We start from the raw sequence: 18,932 nt of genomic DNA on the forward strand, positions 1-18,932 counted from the left end.
GTTTGATGTGAAGTAACTTACCTCATTCTATCTGCCTTGTTGGTCCTGTCTCGTGTATCTGTTGGGTATCTGTTTGGTATCAAAAAAGACTGAGTGCTGTAATAAAATCAAAAGGTGCTTCTACAAAGTATTAGTTTAAGGGTGTGCACACTTATGCAACCAGGTTATTGTTAGTTTTTTTTATTTTTCCCCCTCAAAGATTTCAGTTTGTTTTTCAATTGAATTGTTTACGTTATAGGTCACATTAAAGGTGGAAAATGTTCTGACATGATTTATCTTTGTCTCATTCTTTTACATCACAAGAACCTGGGATTTTAACAGGGGTGTATAGACTTTTTATATCCACTGTATGAACTACCAATTAAACTTTACAAAGGCGTTAAGGTTAATAATGCCACAAAACACTTACAAACCCAACCATTCAAATTAAAACACAATAAAACCATACAAAACATCCTGGAGTTGCTGAAACAAGTTCGATATAAGTTCAAGCTGACAAAACAAAGAGCAAAGTACACTTCAGTAATGAAACAGACTTTGCTGTCAATCAGAATAAAAAAGAACATGGATACATAGAAGTTGTTGGAACAGGAACTCTGACAAACTTGCACACTATCACTGACTACAAAGACAACAGCACAACCTGCCATTGCAGATATTTCACTAGCTGAACTGAGTGACTTCAAAAACAAAATATAAAAAAAATCGAATATATCATTCAGTATTCTGGATGTGAAGAGCACAGCAACGCACCCTTAAGAACAAAAAAAAAAAAAAAAAAAGCTCTCAAAACAGTGTCTGATCAGTCTCTCAGCTAGTGCCCTAAAACCTACATGCATGAAGCAGCTGTCTCCTATTATCAATCTTGTAGGCAGTCCACTTAAAAAAAAAATGCTAGAATGCCAGTGCTTTCGTAAACAAAGCCCAGCTTCAGGCTATTTGATTTCTGATAAACGTTCTGTTTATTTTTGTAATCGAATTCCAGGAAATACTTGGCTAGGAAAATACAGTGTAATTTATGTACATGTCAATATGTCAAGTTTACAGCTGATGATATATTGAATATCAATAAAGGGCACTTTATTTGCAGTTAATATTTGCTGTTAATAGTCAGTTTGTTTCTTCCAGTCCAGTTTATTGTCAGTTCTTTTCATGCCTCAAAACAATTAGACCCTACTGTGGGTTCATTTAAAGAAAATCTATGCAAATCATACTACTAACAGTTATTTAAAATAATTAATGATAGTTTTAATAAAAATAACCTAACTTCTAAAGCGATTCTCCTAATAGCAGTTTCAACTACACGAGTCTTACATTTCCATACACCTCAACCAATGAGATAGATCATGGATCCCTGTCAATAACAAATTAAGTTTGAGCAAGACATCTTACCTCTGTATTTTTGTCCGGAGGCCACGCCCACAACGAACTTGTGCGCGGGGGCGCAAAGCGATTGGCCCCTGCGCGCTGTCAATCACGCATCCCTGCCATTCCTTCCGCTCTGTAATCCGTCCAAAAGCAATACACAGATGTGTTTCAGGCGTGAGCAGTTGAAGCGACGGTTCACAGTGAGTGTAGTGTGTTCAACTTCTTTCAAAGGATCTACCGTGTCCTACTCGAACAGCTTGAGTTCAGTGTGAACCGTATTGTGAAGAGTATAGACCAATGCTTTCGTAGACATACTTTATTTAAGAATTTAATACATACAGACTTGGTTTTAAACGCAGAAGAAAATGCCTGTAGCTTCTCTACTGCCTTTCACGGCCACTCCGAATAGGAAGTCCGCTAGCCCGACTTCTTTCAGGCTCACGGAGAAATTCATCTTGCTTTTGGTGTTCAGCGGCTTCATCACGCTGTGTTTCGGAGCTATCTTCTTCTTGCCGGATTCCTCTAAGCTGCTCAGCGGAGTTTTCTTCCGCTCGTCCTCTGTGGAGGCAGAGACACGCACAGGTACGGTCAGCGATACGAGCACCGGGACGGGTAAGGATGAGAAGATCCTGGCCAAGATCAGGAAAGACCACGAAAAGGCGCTCATCGAGGCCAAGGACACCCTACAGAAACGGCCGGACGAGATCAATCAGGACATCAAGAGAGAAAAGGAGAAAGTTGCGCGAGACGGACAGGTGAACGGCGGCATAGGTGACAGCTTGCCGTTTGTTCAGTACGTGCAGCCGCCTGGAGCAACAGGGCACGAACCGTCAGATCCTGATATTAAAACGAAAAGAGCTAAGATTAAAGAGGTATTTATAATTTTTCGTAATCATTGTTTTCACTCTGCGTATCCTTGTTTGTAGAGATAACCGACTTTATTGTTTGCCCAGACCATCGGAACAAATCCTGTCAGATATTATTGTTAAAAGAAAATAGAAGCTCTTAAATATTTTCTCCCTCCTCAGTTAAATATGAGCTAGTACATATTTAGTGTAAAATATGTCAAAATGTCGAAATACTTTTATGCTTTTGTTGAGTACGAGTGGTAATATAACTAGTTTAATGTTAGTGGTGCAATGGTTGTGGTTTACTGGCTGAAGAATAACAGGACTGAATTGTTGATGGTGTGTCGGTTTCAGGAAACGTTTCCCTCACGAAAAATGCATTGTTGTAATATGAGAGCTAAATAGTACACTTGTGGAGCCAGTATGGTCTGACAGGTCAGTTTTGTCTGTTTATTTTACTTGATTTTACTATCTTTTTTGCTTACTATTTATAAGTATGTTATTATTGTTTAATTCTGTTTTGAGATATAACTATGTATGTGCGGTTATATTTGTTCAATAAAAAAAAAAATGGTCTGACAGGTCGGTTTGACGGACTCGTAGGTCCTGTCACTCACAGGAGAGCGTGCGCAAAAAAAAAAAAAAAAAAAACAGGAGCGCGTGCGCGCGCTCATTCATTCTGTCATTCATTCTCCAGTCTCCAGCTGCAGTTTGCGTTGTCATTGAGAACTGACTGATAGTATTTTGGTGAGCATTTCACTCAATATTCCCTATTTTTCTCCCTGTTTTTCTGTTTCACTCTGTATTTTCTAGAGATAGACTGATATATCGGTTTAATCGGTGCAGATAGTTGCATTTTGGAACAATCGGTTATCTGCAAAAATGTATGCTTTTTTTATTTCTCCATGTTCCTCTGTGGCTGGTACTGGATGATTCTACAGTAAGAATGTCTGTTCTACAGCAATAACAGCTGCCTCTAAAAGTGAAATAAAATTAACAAAAATTGCTGACTCATGGGGTTTTCCTGTTCTAAATATGTCATCATTGACAATATTCATCCATATTTGTATCTTCAGTTCAATGCATATTTTGATTAAGTAATGAAGTGTTCTAAATTGAATGCTCTATAGTTGTATCTTATAGAGCATTGTAATGGAGCCAATTCTCCAGCATTTAAAAATGAATGTCCCCTGTGCGTTTCAGGCTTGTTAATAGTGTTGCATTATGAACAAAATATTTTTTTTCTTCTATGGGATTTTATTAATTTTGGGCTCTTGTAACATCTAGGCTATGTATTTGACCTTCATAGTGAAAAAAAGTCCAAGAGAATTTTGTAGCATTTCTATAAACCGATTTTAAAAAGTATTTGCTGATTAATTGGTGGTCAGCATTTTCGACCATCTTAGTTATCGGTATCGCCAAAATCCACTATCGGTCGACCTCTAGTATTTTCTTATATCTCAGATTCACTTATGGCATCCTCTTAATTTACATAGTCAATTGTCTGTCCTGCTTTGTATTGCCTAATGTATATGTGAACCTTTAACCAATCTTCCTCATGTTGAAGGGATAATTTACCAAATCTTTTAACATTTTTCAAATTGTAACAGTTAGGTCCAGCCCAAACACTCAAGGGCCATAACACTAGGTGTTGGGAAGCTCATTATGCTTTTTAAACTCATGATTTCTATTGAAAGAGGCATGACATTTACATCGCAAAGGTGCCCTCAGTAATTATTTTTAATATGTCATCTTGGACACATACATTGACACCTTGGGGCTTAGATGCAGCATCATTCAAAATTATTTTATTTCAGTTTCAGATGCCATTGTAGAAATGTACTACTCCGTCAGCCATGATTAATTTAATACATGCATGAAAGTGTCCAATAAAAGGGCAATTGTTGAGATTAAGCAAGTAGTATTTGGCCTGACATGTGATCCTAACATGGCAACAACCCCCATGAGGAAACCCTCTCACTGTAGAATAAAACAGCTTGTATAAGGATACTGGTGAGTGGTAATGAATTTGTGAAGAATTTCAGAGATGTGTGTGAACAGAAGAAATATTTTTCTTTGGAAGAACAAAAACGTCACTGCATTTTGTCATCATTTTAGGTGAATAAAAGAAGGTTGTTCGCCCACTAAGTATAATCTAATTATACTTAATCTTTAAACAGCCAGTTGCCAATGTGCCTGATTTAATTCCATCTTAAATTTACCTTGCAAACTTATTGCTACATAACTGCATTTAATGACAAGTTTAATTTAATTTTAAGTCGGTTTAATTCCATTTAAATGTCAGACATTTTGTCAATAGTGACTCACGAGGCAAATGCCCATATTGTGCACATATTATGTTGTTGAGCTTATGACGATTATTTCTGGACATTGGTAAATGTTAGTCTCTTCCTTAACCATGTGCTTGTAAAGATGCATAAGCAATGCTGTCATTTCTTGTTTCTGTCAGGACAGATGCTTTTAGAGGCTGTCAGGCCAGTCGTAATCCCTTAGTATAAGGCGAATCCAGACTTCAGCATCAGCTTGATTAAATTAAATTTGCTATTGATTGAGACTCAGTTTTCCTCATTTGAATCAATCAAATCTATAGTGAAGATGCAGATGAAAACTGACAGCATGGAATCAGCAGTAAGGCTTTAAAAATCTTCTTTCAGTTATATTGACCTTGTGCTCTTGTGTGCAAATGGCTAGTTCCAGGAATCCTTCTGGTTTATCCTAGACAATGAGTCACTACATTTCAGTTACAGATTTGCATAAGGACATGGTGTCTGTATCCTTATGGTGACCTTCCAGTTTACATTGTGCTTACCACTTTGTAAAGTCAACTTAGGCATAAAGTTTCCATACGACCCAAGTTTTCCGACATAGTCTCATAATAATATTGTATGGAATGGCAAAATCACAAGATGTAAATTGGCTTGCACAAAAGTTTTTATTCCCAAAATGTTTAGTTCTACAGAGACCAACTAATCACCAAACATAATTTTAAATCTTAAAAGGTTGATTGGTCCTTTATACATGCATAGATCAACAGTTAGGTCAGTTCAAAGGTTCAGGAGCCATGCAACTAGATATTGGGAGAGCCTTTAAAATGATCAATAACTTTAATCCTTGGTCAAGTGACTTGGCTTATATATATGTCTGCATTTTTGTTAAGTACAGAGTGTAATGCCCAAGTCGGACTAGGCATTGAGCATGCAAAATAATAATAATACAAAAATAAAACATTCAAAATGTTTGAATACAGTGTACTGTCTACTTTCCAGCAACAATAAAAGCTCACAACTTTGTATCCTATGAATTGAGCCTAGAGGTCAGTGTGTGACGTTTTAGTCTTCTGTTTGTCACAACTTCTCATCATCCAGATTTGCAGGTCCGAGTTCGCCAAACTTCAAATTTCCTCTACAGCGTATTGTGAAAATTTATTCACATGAGCTTGCATTTTTGGTCTCCTGTGTTTGGATGTGTTCAAATGGGAGTGATTGGAAAGAGCATCCCAGTTACACTAGTTTATCTCAGCGGTGTCAAAAGGGAAAACCTGTTTATAATACCTGGGCTCCTCAGAATTGTTAGTAGTCTGCCAGAACTGCATGAGTTATAATGGCAGGATTAAATTGTTAGAGAGTTAAGCACATTAGTGCATGTGGAAACCTCCGCATTCCCCTCCAAGAGCATTGGTGTGCCTGTGGATCTGTCAAGCCCCTCATCTCTCCTGCTTAATGCAGTGGCTCAGCATGAGAACAGTGATAATTCTGCCCCTGAATAGCGGGATTTCATCCATTGAACGCTGGCGTGAGGGAAACAGTCACAGCTGGACTCTGTGGGGTCTCTTTTGTCAGACGTGGCTGTGGGCACTCTGTCTTGCCCCGTCAGACACTCTGACCTTTGAATGTTAGTTGCTTTAGAAATATATTGATTTCAAGGTTATGAAGTAAAAAATAATGTTGTGTGTGGGATCCATTTTTCTGCTTTTATAATCAAAAGGCTGTAAACGCCTAAAATGGATAAGCTTTACAAAGGTGGTTGTGCCTCTTTGCATGTGCTTTATGTTTTTCTGTGTAAGGCATAATCAACACTAGACCATGGTGATGTAATTAATTGGATAGTTCACACAGACATGCATATTTGTCCTCAATTGCACACCCTGATGTTGTTCCAAACCCATATAACCGAGATGTCAGGCACAGTTTGAAAGTCTTGGTCACAATTCACTTTCATTGCATCTTTCTTTCATAAAATGTAAGTGAATGGGGATACTTTTTGACTCAGGTGGTAGAGCGGGTTGTCCACTAATTGGAGGGTTGGCAGTTCGATTCCTGGCCTGCACGACTCCACATGCCGAAGTGTCCTTGGGCAAGACACTGAACCCCAAGTTGCTCCCAATGGCAGGCTAGCGCCTTGAATGGCAGCTCCGCCGTCATGTGTGTGTGAATGAGACGCAGTGTAAAGTGATTTAAATACCACTAAGGTTAGAAAGGTGCTATACAAGTGCAGACAATTTACCATTTACTTGTGAATTATTTGAGCTGTTAAGTTGTTTAAATTGGATTACAGTGTTTATGTCGTTATGTCATCATAGCAACAAAGGTGTAAAATTGGAATTTATTTGCACATAAAAGTTAGTAAGCTATTTTGTCACACTACAGTCATGTTACCAAGCATATTGTTTGCATCTAGTTGCTGTGCTTTTAAAATAGTGTACTACTATAACACAAATTTGTGCTTCTTTTTTTTTTTAAAGTCAAAATTAATTTTTGTGGTAATCAACAGCACAAATACTTTTGATTGTTCTTATCTTATATTGAACCTGAATAACCCTTTAATGGTCCTAAATGTAGAGTTATAATATTATATTTATAATTTCATTTAAAAAAATTTTTTATTTGGGTTTAAATGTGACCAGGACAATTTCATGAAAGGTTTTGTGAGATCACACCAGTGGGTTTGGAACAAAATGAAGGTGAGTTTTTGGACTATCTCTTTAAACATGTTTTGACTGACCAAGTTCTTCAAAATGTACCTTAAATTTGTATTTGTAACTCTTTTGTAATAGTTAGAAACAAATGTAATCTGTTTGCATTGACGTTGAATAGTATTTCTCCTTAACTTCCAATCCTCAGTCATTTCATGCATCACAAAAATCCCTTTTTAGAAGCTCTCTGATGCTTTACATCCACCTGAAATGCTCTGTTGAGTGGAGCCTGTATGTAGGGTGGCTGTATGCAGGAAATGCTCGGAGGCCACACAACTCACCCATCTGGGCTCTGAGCTCTTCTCATTCATTATAGATGACTGAGCTCTCCACTAGTTCAGACCTCATTCCACTCATTATTAATTTTGCACAATTCTGGCCAATCAGAAAATTATATTCAAATATAGATGATCATAGGTTATCAATGAAGGGGGCCAAAGCAGTAAAAACAATCAATTATGCACATAGTTTAAGATATATATGGAGAGCTAAGTGTGATTGATTCAACCTGGCTGTCATTTTGAAAGAAGGAAAAGTCAGTTATCAGCAATGTAGAAACTTTTAAAAATACAAAAAGTTAGATATATCGGTTTGACCACTAGCTTTGGATGTTCTGTTCTAATATAATTCATCCCTGCTACTGTTAACATATTGTCTTATTTAGAAGTATAACATAAAAATGTTTCCTCACTACCTGTTTGCATGAATATAATATTTTTCCAAGTTTTCTGTGCAATACTAATTTAATCTCTAATGGGCCATTTTTGGAAGCCTTCATATATTAAAACAGTCCAAGTCTGTTGTGTCCAGGGCAGGTATCTAAACACGTAAACACATTTTCTCTGTGCAGAGAAAGTTCAGATTGTACAGCATGTCCTTTTTGTATCTGATGTTTTCTCCTTTTGGTCCTGGCTATTATTTCTGGTTTGTTTTCCATCTATCATATAGTGACTTTTCCGCAGAAAGCTGAAGTGCTTGGGTACTGAATAATTCAGTGTGCATTCTTTTATTTTACTACTAGTAAATAAGGCATGGTCTTGGAGGTGGAATCTGCAAATGGAGAGGAGAGACGAGAGTGCTTGCTGCTGATTCAACCTTTCAGTCTTGCACAGCCACCCTGACTTTCACCTTTAACCTCTTATATCTACAGCTGTGATCCACGTAGGGCGGCTGGATACTCAAAGCCAGGTTTTAGATTATTTGGGTCAATCTCGCTTAAGCCAGAAGCAGCTTGACTGACCTGAAGTTCTGAGAAATGTATTGAATGCCCGCAAGCAATAGCACAGCTGCTGTAGGCACGTTGGTCCCCAGCCAGTCTCATCTTTTGCAACATCATTTCTCATTTCTGCTCTTGTGGTTGCCAAATGATGTTCTCCAGTGGCCAGAATGCATTCCACATGTTTGAGGCCTGTGCAAGGGTAGATAGTCAGAATATTAAAGGAACCGTTTCCCCCAAAATGAAAATCTTGCCATTGTTTACTCGCTCTCATATCATTTCCAGATTTAGTTTTATTGGATTTACTTAAAAATTTACTTAAAATGTTATATATATATATATATATATATATATATATATATATATATACATTTATATGTAGTATATTATATTGCATCACGCTTTTTAAACAAATTCAATTTAAGGTAATCTTAAGTCAATTTAGCTGCAAAACCTTTGTTAGATTATTAAATAATGTATAAACTATGATTAAATGGATCAGAATCTACCATTGCTGGTTCAAACCAAATGATGCATCCAAGCCTCCGTTAGTAATTCAAAAATGTTACTTCAGAAATAGTATCATGGCATGTGCTGTTTCGAACAAGTTATTGGATAAACGAGAGAGAGAGAGAGAGAGAGAGACATGGAGCGTGTGTATCACCTGTTGCCACACCCAAGCAGAGATGCTGTCAGCTTGCAGAAATCAGCTTTCTCAGTGGAAAAATAAGTGTCCAATCGGGGGGGTTTTTCTCCCTATTTTGCGGTAGCCAGTGCGCAAGAGTCGATCACTATAGAAACCTCAATGTCCTCCGCCATTTTAAACTGCACCCATTGTGTTTTTTTTTGTGGATAGACTTAGATCGTGGTAGCGATATGTAAATTTGAAATATTTTAATAAATTTGATTTTGTAAAACTGATTAAAACCGGTAACTCTTCTTCATGAGATTTTTAAACTATTAAATTAAAATAACTGGTTCAAAAGAGTAATTTGCTTATGAAGTGGACACTGATCCTGCTTAAAGAATTTCACTGTCGTGTTTACAGTGTTTTTGATAAGTGTCTACTATGGGGAAACTTTAGACAAACATGGAAGAAAGCATAATTCATTCAATTTAACGCAAATTACACTAATGTTATCTACAATGGCTATAAATGGAAAATCTGATCTGGTGATTTGTGATGTTTTGCTTTTGTTATGTAAATTGTATTTCTGTCGTTTCCACACGAAAGCAGAGATTAGAGTTAGCAGATTAAAATGCAGGTAGAATGGCTTGAGATGATAACACCAGGTAGTTTCAATCACTTTTCTTTTGAAGGAACTGAGGGAAGCTTGTACTGCCATTGTGATTGCTCTGGTTTTCAAGTAATTGAATACTTTGTTTTGTAGTAATTGAATACTGAGACTCCAATGCTGATTAGAGGAGAAATCAGCATCAGCCCAGACAGCTACATTGATCAAGAGGTGCAGACGATGTCTGGAGTTAATGGGCGTGTTAAGTGTACAAGTTCTTCTTGTCCAGTAAAGGCTGATGTAACAGTCATTGTTTGATTCTGTTGGTGTATGCACAGGGCAGGACTCCTGCCTTCTCTTGTATCTAAGACATTCATTTAATTTAAATATTTGGCCTTGGTTGTTTCACTGCACTTGCTTAGCCTGTTGAACAAATAATGGATGGCACTGTCTCTTATTCTGTTTTGGAAATGAGGAGGGAAGAAAATCAATTTCACAAGGTCTTCATTAGTTTGCTACATGTCAACTGGAGAGGGTCAAGTCTTGTTCTACTATTTCCCATCACTAATAAAAAGGCCATGTCAATATGTGTTCTGGCAGTTTTTAATTGCTCTTTTCCGAGAGCTGTTGAGAATACAAAATAGTGTGTTTTGTGTCTAGTAGAGATGTTAGAACAGTGACAGTTGACATTGATGCATTTATCACATTAGGCACTGTGCTGTCAAGTTTGTTTCATACTGGTTGAAGCACATTACTGGTTTCAGAGTGCAGGTGGGGCACAGTCATGCGTCTTGCTGGTTTGTGCTGTAAAAGCCTGTGAATTTTATGACATTTTCAGACCATCTGCCGTTTTTTTTTTTTCATCCCTGAAGCCAAAAGGATAAAGAGCAAAAAGATTGATTTGTTTCCTCTTCAGTGAATCTGAGAGGGTTTTCTTTTTTGTGGGTCAGAGGACCTCAAAACAGAGTGCTAGAGGTTTAACTCTATTTTATGACAACATACCAGGTTTAACAGTTTCAGAGTAGACATGCCATATTATTTGAACTTTTAATAAAGCTATAACACTTTAAATATAACAGCTTTTAAGATGTAACACCGGGGTGTTTCCTTTTAAAGAGCTCCTTATTCCACAACAAGAGTGCTTCTGTATTTACTTATTTGGTATATTTGCATTATAATTCAATATATATTTGCGATCTACATCACCTGAAGCTGTTTGGAAAGTTTAGAGTGCATCTGGACTGTGAGCTGTGTAATTATTCCTCTCCTTAGTCAGGCACAAGCTGCACCATCGTTAGAGTTTAATGTGATCTCATGTTGCATAAAAATGGATCAAATGACTATTCGACAGCGACAATTTTTTATTGTCGAAGTTGTTGATAATGTCATCTAATCTATCTATCTAATAATGTTTTGCATTAAAATAGAAGCATTTAGGGCATTATGATTTTTGAATTGTGATATTATATTTAGGAATATAATACTTCAGAATGAGTACTTTGGTACCAAGCACTGACGAATCAGATACCTGCATGCTGTATGACGGACACTGCTTTTAAATGCTCACATGTGCTCTGTTAGTCCTTTTACACTTAAATGGACAGTTATTATAATTAAAATCGTGATATGTCCTAGTGTGATTATTAAACTGCAAAAAAATGCAATCTTAGTCTGCAGGAGCTGCATGCTTTTAAATGAATGTGTAAATCTGACCGCTCAAACACTGGAAACTCCACAGACATTGAGAATAATTTGCATTGTATGAGATATCAAAGCAGAGTGCTGATCCACTGTGAAGCCCATATTACACGAAGACTATACAGTATACGTAAACGTCTGTTTGATGGCACACACCCATACACACACAAATGTGTCCATTCCTATCATAATTTGAGAAACTGCTTTACTAGAGAGCATTGAATAACTTAATACTTCAGGAGGATGCACCTCACGGCATGCCACTGGCCAGTGGCCACGGTTCCACTCTCCTTCTGATTGCCAGGCAAATGGCTGTAATTTAACTCTGCCTCCCTGTTTTCAGCTGTGGGACAGGGCTGTCTCTTGAGAGTGGGTTTTGGCAGCAGATCAATAGCTCTGTTTGCCTGAATAAGCGATAGAGAGCTTGTGTGGGAGCGCGGGCCTGCCAGGCTAGCCATAGCTCCTGTTCCAGGAAGGCACATGTCCACCCCTTCTTGAGCTGCACCTGTTTTTGGCATGCAATCGCAGGTTCTTCTCATGTGACTGGGATGGTCAGTGTTCCATTGCAGTTACAGTTTCACTACTGAATTTGTTTTATTGTAATTTGTGGTGTCTCCTTCCATCGGGGATTTTTGTTTATGCACACACAAATGCATGCGCTGGGTCATTAACCCTCAAAGCTGCACTTGGCAGTCAGCGATTGGCTATCATCAGTTTGCTGAATAAGTGCTGTAGCAGAGTTATTTTTAGCAGATTTTCCAATGCAGTCCGATCTTCATTTGACCGATTATATTGATTCTTTATAAATCCCAAGATCAATCTTTTATTCTATGCAGAACCCTCTACTACAAAAAGAATGTCATGAAAAATGTCTGTTATTAGCCACTGGCTGGTTAATGTTCAGATTTCACTCGAGTGAATCTTAAAGTGGTTGGCAAGTTCAGCAGCGAGATCATTTTTGCATGCTGATTGACAGTAAAAGTTTCAATTACCTGAAAAAAAACAAAAAAACAATTCCTTTCAAATAATGTTTAAAAATAATTTTAAATTATATCAACACCAGTGGCGAATTCTCAGGGCCAGTAAAGCCTTCTCTGCTGGACTAAAATGCCAAATAAATGAATATTTATAAACTTTCATTCTCAATCACCTTTTTGCCTATGTATTTTTAATCGCTTTCCAATCTTAATTAATCTACAAACAAATAGAGAAAAACGAAAATTTTATCCAGTCAGAATTTATTCCTTGATTGTTACAAGCGAATTGTGACAACTGTTTCACAAATCACATGCCTGAAGCTGAGCTCGTTAGCAGAAGCAGTGCGTGAGTCTGAGCTCCACCCCCTCAAGCCTTCAGAATTTCCACAGAATCCCTCAACTGCACAAATGAATGAGCAACTTAAGTCAGTTTGTCAGATTCATCAGCCAATCAGATTGATTGATTTGCTCTTGGTGGGTGTGATCTTTAGGAAATGTCCTGGTCGAGGCCTTCTAGATGGCCTTGAGTGACGCATTCACACTTTAAGTGATGTATGTAGTTTGAAAGCGAAGAGTGTGAGATCGTCATCACTGCTGCTATCGCCATTGAGAAAGAGATCCTTATGTATTTAAAAACACGTGATGTTTTGCATGACCGTGTGATTGCTTAATTTATTAATCATGAAAGGAGGACTGATTTTCACTTCAAGAAAATTAAGTGCTTTTTGTATTGTTATAGCAACATCAGGAGTTTTCTAAGTGTAAATTAGGCTGCTTGAGCGTTCAGTGTCGGATCAAGTTTTGAAAAGTAGTGCTGTGTTCCATTGAACTCGGAAAGTCAGATTTTACAATGTCCTATAGGAAAATTGCCACGGAATGCATCTTGAAGTCAGAATTACTACTTGTAGGCTTGTGCAGAAATTCTCAACACCGATTTCACCGAGATGCAGGTGCATGATGTCACACAAATATTTTGACACTCAGGGAGATTTACAAAGTAAGTGATAAACATTCACTTTAATATATAACATCGATAAATGAGTTTGTTTCCACATTACATGATATTAAAGCTTGTTTAACAAATGCCTGCAGAAAAAGGTGTATAAAACATTATAATCTCTTTTGGTAATCGCACACCTGAAGCACAACTGATTCTCAGTTGGGTTGCTAGGAGACATCTAATGAGAGTTAAACACCTGCTAAGCTAACGGGAGCATTTCAGTGTTGTTTTCTTAAACGTCATCTTCCGAATATCGCAATTATGGTCAGAGATATCAAGTAGGAATATCCCACATCCAACTCGAATGGAACGCAACATAACCATGTACACTGACATAACAAAATTTATTGCAAGCAACTTTTAAATCGCAATTATTATTAGATTGATATTTCCAGGTGTTATAGTAGATTCTCATGAAAAATTATGATTTTTGAATGTCTGTTCAGGAGACATTCATTTCACAAAACAGTCGTTTCAAGTTCTGGCTTTCGTAACTAGACTTCCATAAAATTGTAGCTTGTTTTACAATCAACAGCAGCACACAGATGCTTTCAGTAGACTTGAACTTGTTTTGAATTTGGAATGTTACTTTAAAAAGCTCTTCTCTATACAAGAGATACCAGCAACTATGTTCTCATTCAGAGATCCAGCTTGGCCTGATCCAGTAGCTGGGAGTTTGATAAATCCCTTATCCTCCCTTTCCCTTACCATCCCTCTCATCATTAATCCCATGGAGATCCAAGCTTGACTCCCTTTATATCCACACAACTGTAATGTTACATCTGAAGGATCTTATTAAAGGTGATCATCTTACTCGTACTCCCCTGTCTCGGGTAATTGATTTCAGAAAACGGCTTATCTGAATGAGGCCAGTATGTTGGTTCTCACCTACTTATGTGTATATAGTGTATATACACCAGATGTGTAGGTATACACCACAATGCTGTGGCACATTCAGGAACTCATAAGTGAAGTTCAGACTGCAGTGTTGTTTGGAGTGTGAAGGTCTCATAAACAACATGCTTGTTTAGGGTTATTCCAATGTCAAAAGACTAGAAGATTACTATTCAGTGCTAGTCGCAAAAAATACAAACAGTTCTGCAAAGTTATGCAAACAACTAGCTAACCGAATCACAGTCATGAAATCAGCTGGATTGAAAGTATTAGCTGGCTAACGGTTACCTCGCCCTGTTGTCATGTAAGCCAGTGAGGCAAGGTAGATTCAAACTAGCTAGCCATCTGGCTAAAATGATATCACTGTGTACTGAACAAGACCGCACTGGTAATTGACTGAACAAATCAACAATTCCAACATCAACACCATTGCTATTTTATTTAAATGTACTATTTAGGTAAATGTTTTTCATGATCCAAAGCGCAGTTACATCGCCCTAACTTTTTGACAAAGGCAACAAAGTTTTCTTCTTTTTCTTGTGGTGTTTGTTGGCAGGTGGCGATCCAGTTTATGGTGCATTACTGCCACCTACTGAGCTGTAGTGTGGTGCATCACAAGAAAGTCTTTCAGTGGAGTCGATCTTATGTAGGATTAAATCCTAAACGGAGTGTACTTCTTGAGTTTTAAATTAAAAGGTGGCTTACCATGTGGAGTTTACTTGTAAACAAACAATTTATGAGTCATTTATTCTTGAGGAATGCTTATTTTTTTCCCTATTAATGTTATGAAATGTTTATTGTTATAATTATCAATATTGAACAATATGAGAAAAAATATATATATTTTAATAATATTTTGGCCATATCGCCCAGCCCTAGTTTTACATCATGTCCACGATTTGGGTCGTCTTGCACACTGTTGAGCGCTCAGCCTTTCAAAGTATACTCATTTTAACTGGTAGCAAATACGAATGCGTTTAACAAATGCGCACAACCGATGCTTTGTGATACTCTTTTAGTGCAGTCAACGGCAGGCGCATGCGCCAATGAAGCGCTCTGAAGAGGGCCGTTCATGTGTTGAGAAAACGTTGGCTGCATGCGGACATTCCGCACAGACTGTGCTGATGACGTAATGTGTGTCATGCAAACTTTGCGCATTCCAGTTAGCAATGGGGACAACCAAAGTATACGTTGACCTTAAATGAATATTAGGGGTTCAATCGACAGCTTTTGTGACATAGTGTTGATTACAGCAAAAATTCATTTAGACTTGTCCTTCCTTTTTCTTTTAAAAACAAAAATATAAAATCTGGGTTACAATGAGGCACTTACAATGGAAGTGAATGTGGCCAATTTTAAACCATTTAAATAATTTTAAATAATTTTATAAAAGCACTTTGTAACAGTTCAAATATGGCGGGACAGTCAATGTAAAGTTCAATCAGAAACTTAATTAAAACAAACATAAACACAGACAACAGCCAACACTGCTGCATACGTCTCTCTCTCTCTCGAACTGGGCACTCCGGCTAGCCTTTAACCCCCTCCTGGCTGATTAGCGTGATTCAGGGCCAGCCATGTGTCCTCACGGCCTGGCCCCACGCTCCTCCTCGGCACGCACTTACTTTTTAACTCATGTTAAAACTTATGTATTATTTGAGCTGTAAATTTGTTTAAATCATTGTTTTTACAGTCATTTTACATTTATAAAATTTGTTTACATTTATATCGCCATGGCAACAAATTAGTCAAATCGGCTATAACTTTACACAGAAAAGGTTAGTAAGTGATTTTATCACACTAAAAGCATGTTAACACACATTGGTTATGTTTTGTGGCTTTACTTTTGTATTTTAATGTAAAAAAAAACTGGCCCCATTCACCTCCATTGTAGGTGCCTCACTGGATCCCAGATTTGAGCTTTATGAAAGAAAAGGAGGGGTGATTCAAAATTAATCAAAAATCACAAAAATTTTCGTGTAATCAGCGTTAAACCACAAATGCTGTCGATTCTGCTTAACTTGTATTGAACACGGAATTTCCTTAAACACTTCCTGTATGACCCCTTAAAGATCAAGAACATTTACCATCACGTGAAATTTAAATGACAGTAAAACTGAAGAGTTTTGAGTTCATTGTCAAAATCAAAGTTCGTGCATCATCAGAGGAGCGGTTAAATTTGATGTGCAGTGTTCATGACATTTATCTATTCTCTTAAAATTCCCTTATTTTGACAGTAAAATGTAACTGCAATTTAAAGAGCACTATAATCACAGTTAAATCAAATAATCCAATTTAGATTAAATAATCAGGATCAGGTGATTTATGTAGGCTAATAATCACAACTTTACTCGCTGTTTTCGGTTTTAAGAACAAGATAATCCTAAAATCATATCTGTTAGTAAAGACATTTGTCAGTTTGGTTGTTATAGCCTTTGAGACATGACTGTTTGACAGACATTTATAACTTGACTGTTTTTTCATTATTTGTCTATAGCTGAAGTTGACTTATGCTTCTGAATGGATGCCAAAGGGCAAACATGTTTTCTGCTACTGTTGTACTGCCATATCTTATGACTGCTGTGTGGACTTCAGCCTGACCCCTGTTGCCTTGATGACACATCAAGCTCTTTACTACTTCAATCTCTAGGCCTATCAGAGGAGAACACATTTCATTTTCTGTATCAGTGCAGCATGCCACTCGTTTTAGAAACCGCTCTCATATGAACAACTACATTTTCACACTGACACAATACAACCCGCAATATTAGCATAATTGTGTTTTCACATCACTTAGGTCTGCTGTTGGAGTGGCAAAATAACTATGCTGGAGCAACCTGCTTTTTTCAGTACAATTTCTGGGGCTCTAAAGAGAAGTGAAATTATAGGTGTGGCAGATTCATAACTGTCTCAACTAATTATGGCACCATACCAATTCCTTTGGAAGCTTTCAACCTTAGATCCAGCTACAAAAAAAAAAAAGTTTAGAAAAAAAAAAGACTGTCAGTCACTAAATCAAAGTCACAGAGAGTCAAAGTCACAGAGATAATTAGTGTTGAGCAGACTCTATCATTAATTTGTGCGCCAGACTTGTGCACACTTTTGCCTGAGGTTGTAATTCCTAATGGCTTCTCTTTGTTGATATTATCAGACTATGTAATTTCATGGCTGCTTATGAGTGCTTTGTTTACATTTCTTCTTTTTGGCTGCCCGCAGACATGCTAACGTGCAGCTTCCTGTTGCATAAAGTCATGCACAAAATAAGGTCTTTTGTGTGCCTGTGCGTGCACGAGTGGCTGTGTCATCCTATTTGTTTATATAACTAAACGGTAGTCAACTCAACATGTGCCTAATTTTTTATTTGATCCTTTTATCCAACATAAGCTGAAGCTCGAAAGGTCACATAAGCAAGATATAAAAAGAAATAAATCCTTTAATTAAATTATCATTAATACCTAGTGTAGTGCAGTCTCTTTTTCTTCTTTTATGAACTGGCAGTATCCTGAAGTATGGCTGTCAGCAGCACGTTTATGGTTTAGTAAGCATGTGCAGTGAGGGAGTACTTAATCTCATCGTTAGTGAACTTAGGTTTATACGTCAATAAATATTATTGAATAATTAAATGTATTAATCGCCTTAAATGCGCGATGAGCATAAAGATGGGCACTCCACTTCTCACACTCCAAATCATTTCGGTGTCATGCTCACGGGCTAAATTATGATATTGTTTGGACTATTTATTCAAAATATACTGTCCCATTGAGTAACACTGTCACTCCCTGTGCTACTCCCTGCCATCGGCCTATCTCATGTATCTGTCTGTTTGAAAAGCCTCCACACCAGCTAGAAGCCAAAAGTGCAGGAAGAATGGATGTTATATATTTATTAAGTTGATCAGGTCTGAGAGATCTGGCGTAAAACCTGTGCAGTCAAATATGCGGATCACGAATGGTCCACTGTGGTGACCCCTAACAGGAGCAGCAGCAGCAAAAGAAGATCAGGTCTCAGAACACATATTCTATTGTAACCAAATGCTAAAATGTAGTTTATAATAATATTAACAAAAATTATATCTGGATAAATAGCCTTGATTTTGAATAAAACATTATTAATGATACAGTAATACATTTACGTTAACCACTGTGTATGAATCATATGACTAATTTTCATTGTGACATTTTTGTTTTTGCAGTTTCATTAAATTGGCACGCTAAGTTTTTTTTTTTTTTTTAATGGATAGTTGATCCAAAAATGAATTTACTCACCCTCATTCCATCCCAGATGTGTATGACTTTCTTCAGCGGAACACAAAGTAAGATTTTTAGAAGAATATCTCAGCTCTGTAGGACCATACAATGCAAGTGAATGGCGATCAGATCAGACCTTTGTAGCTCCAAAAATCACATAAAGGAAGACTCCATTGGTTAAATCCATGTGTTCTGAAGCAATATATTAGGTGTGAATGAGAAACAGAACAATATTTAAGTCTTTTTTTTACTCTAAATCTCCAGTTTCACTTTCAATTCCAGATGTGAAAGTGAAAGTGGAGATTTAGAGTAAAAAAAAGACAAAATTTTGACTGTTTTGCCCACACACCTATTATATGGCTTCTGAAGATACAACAACTGGAGTCATATGCATTACTTTTATGTTTCTTTTATTTGGTTTTTGGGGCTACAAAGATCTGATCACTACAGACCTGA

General features: G+C 37.2%; 1 protein-coding gene across 1 annotated transcript in view; it reads left to right on the plus strand.

Moving 5' to 3' along the window:
• The first annotated feature begins 1,556 nt into the window (after positions 1 to 1,556).
• LOC127623828 (mannosyl-oligosaccharide 1,2-alpha-mannosidase IA-like) overlaps positions 1,557 to 18,932 on the plus strand; it is a 143,297-nt gene continuing 125,921 nt past the window's right edge. Inside the window, exon 1 of the mRNA XM_052098375.1 lies at positions 1,557 to 2,240. Coding sequence (XP_051954335.1) covers positions 1,734 to 2,240 — 507 coding nt within the window. The 5' untranslated portion in view covers positions 1,557 to 1,733. The remainder of the gene's footprint in view (positions 2,241 to 18,932) is intronic.

Source organism: Xyrauchen texanus, chromosome 30 (genome assembly GCF_025860055.1).
Source record: "Xyrauchen texanus isolate HMW12.3.18 chromosome 30, RBS_HiC_50CHRs, whole genome shotgun sequence".
NCBI lineage: Eukaryota > Metazoa > Chordata > Actinopteri > Cypriniformes > Catostomidae > Xyrauchen > Xyrauchen texanus.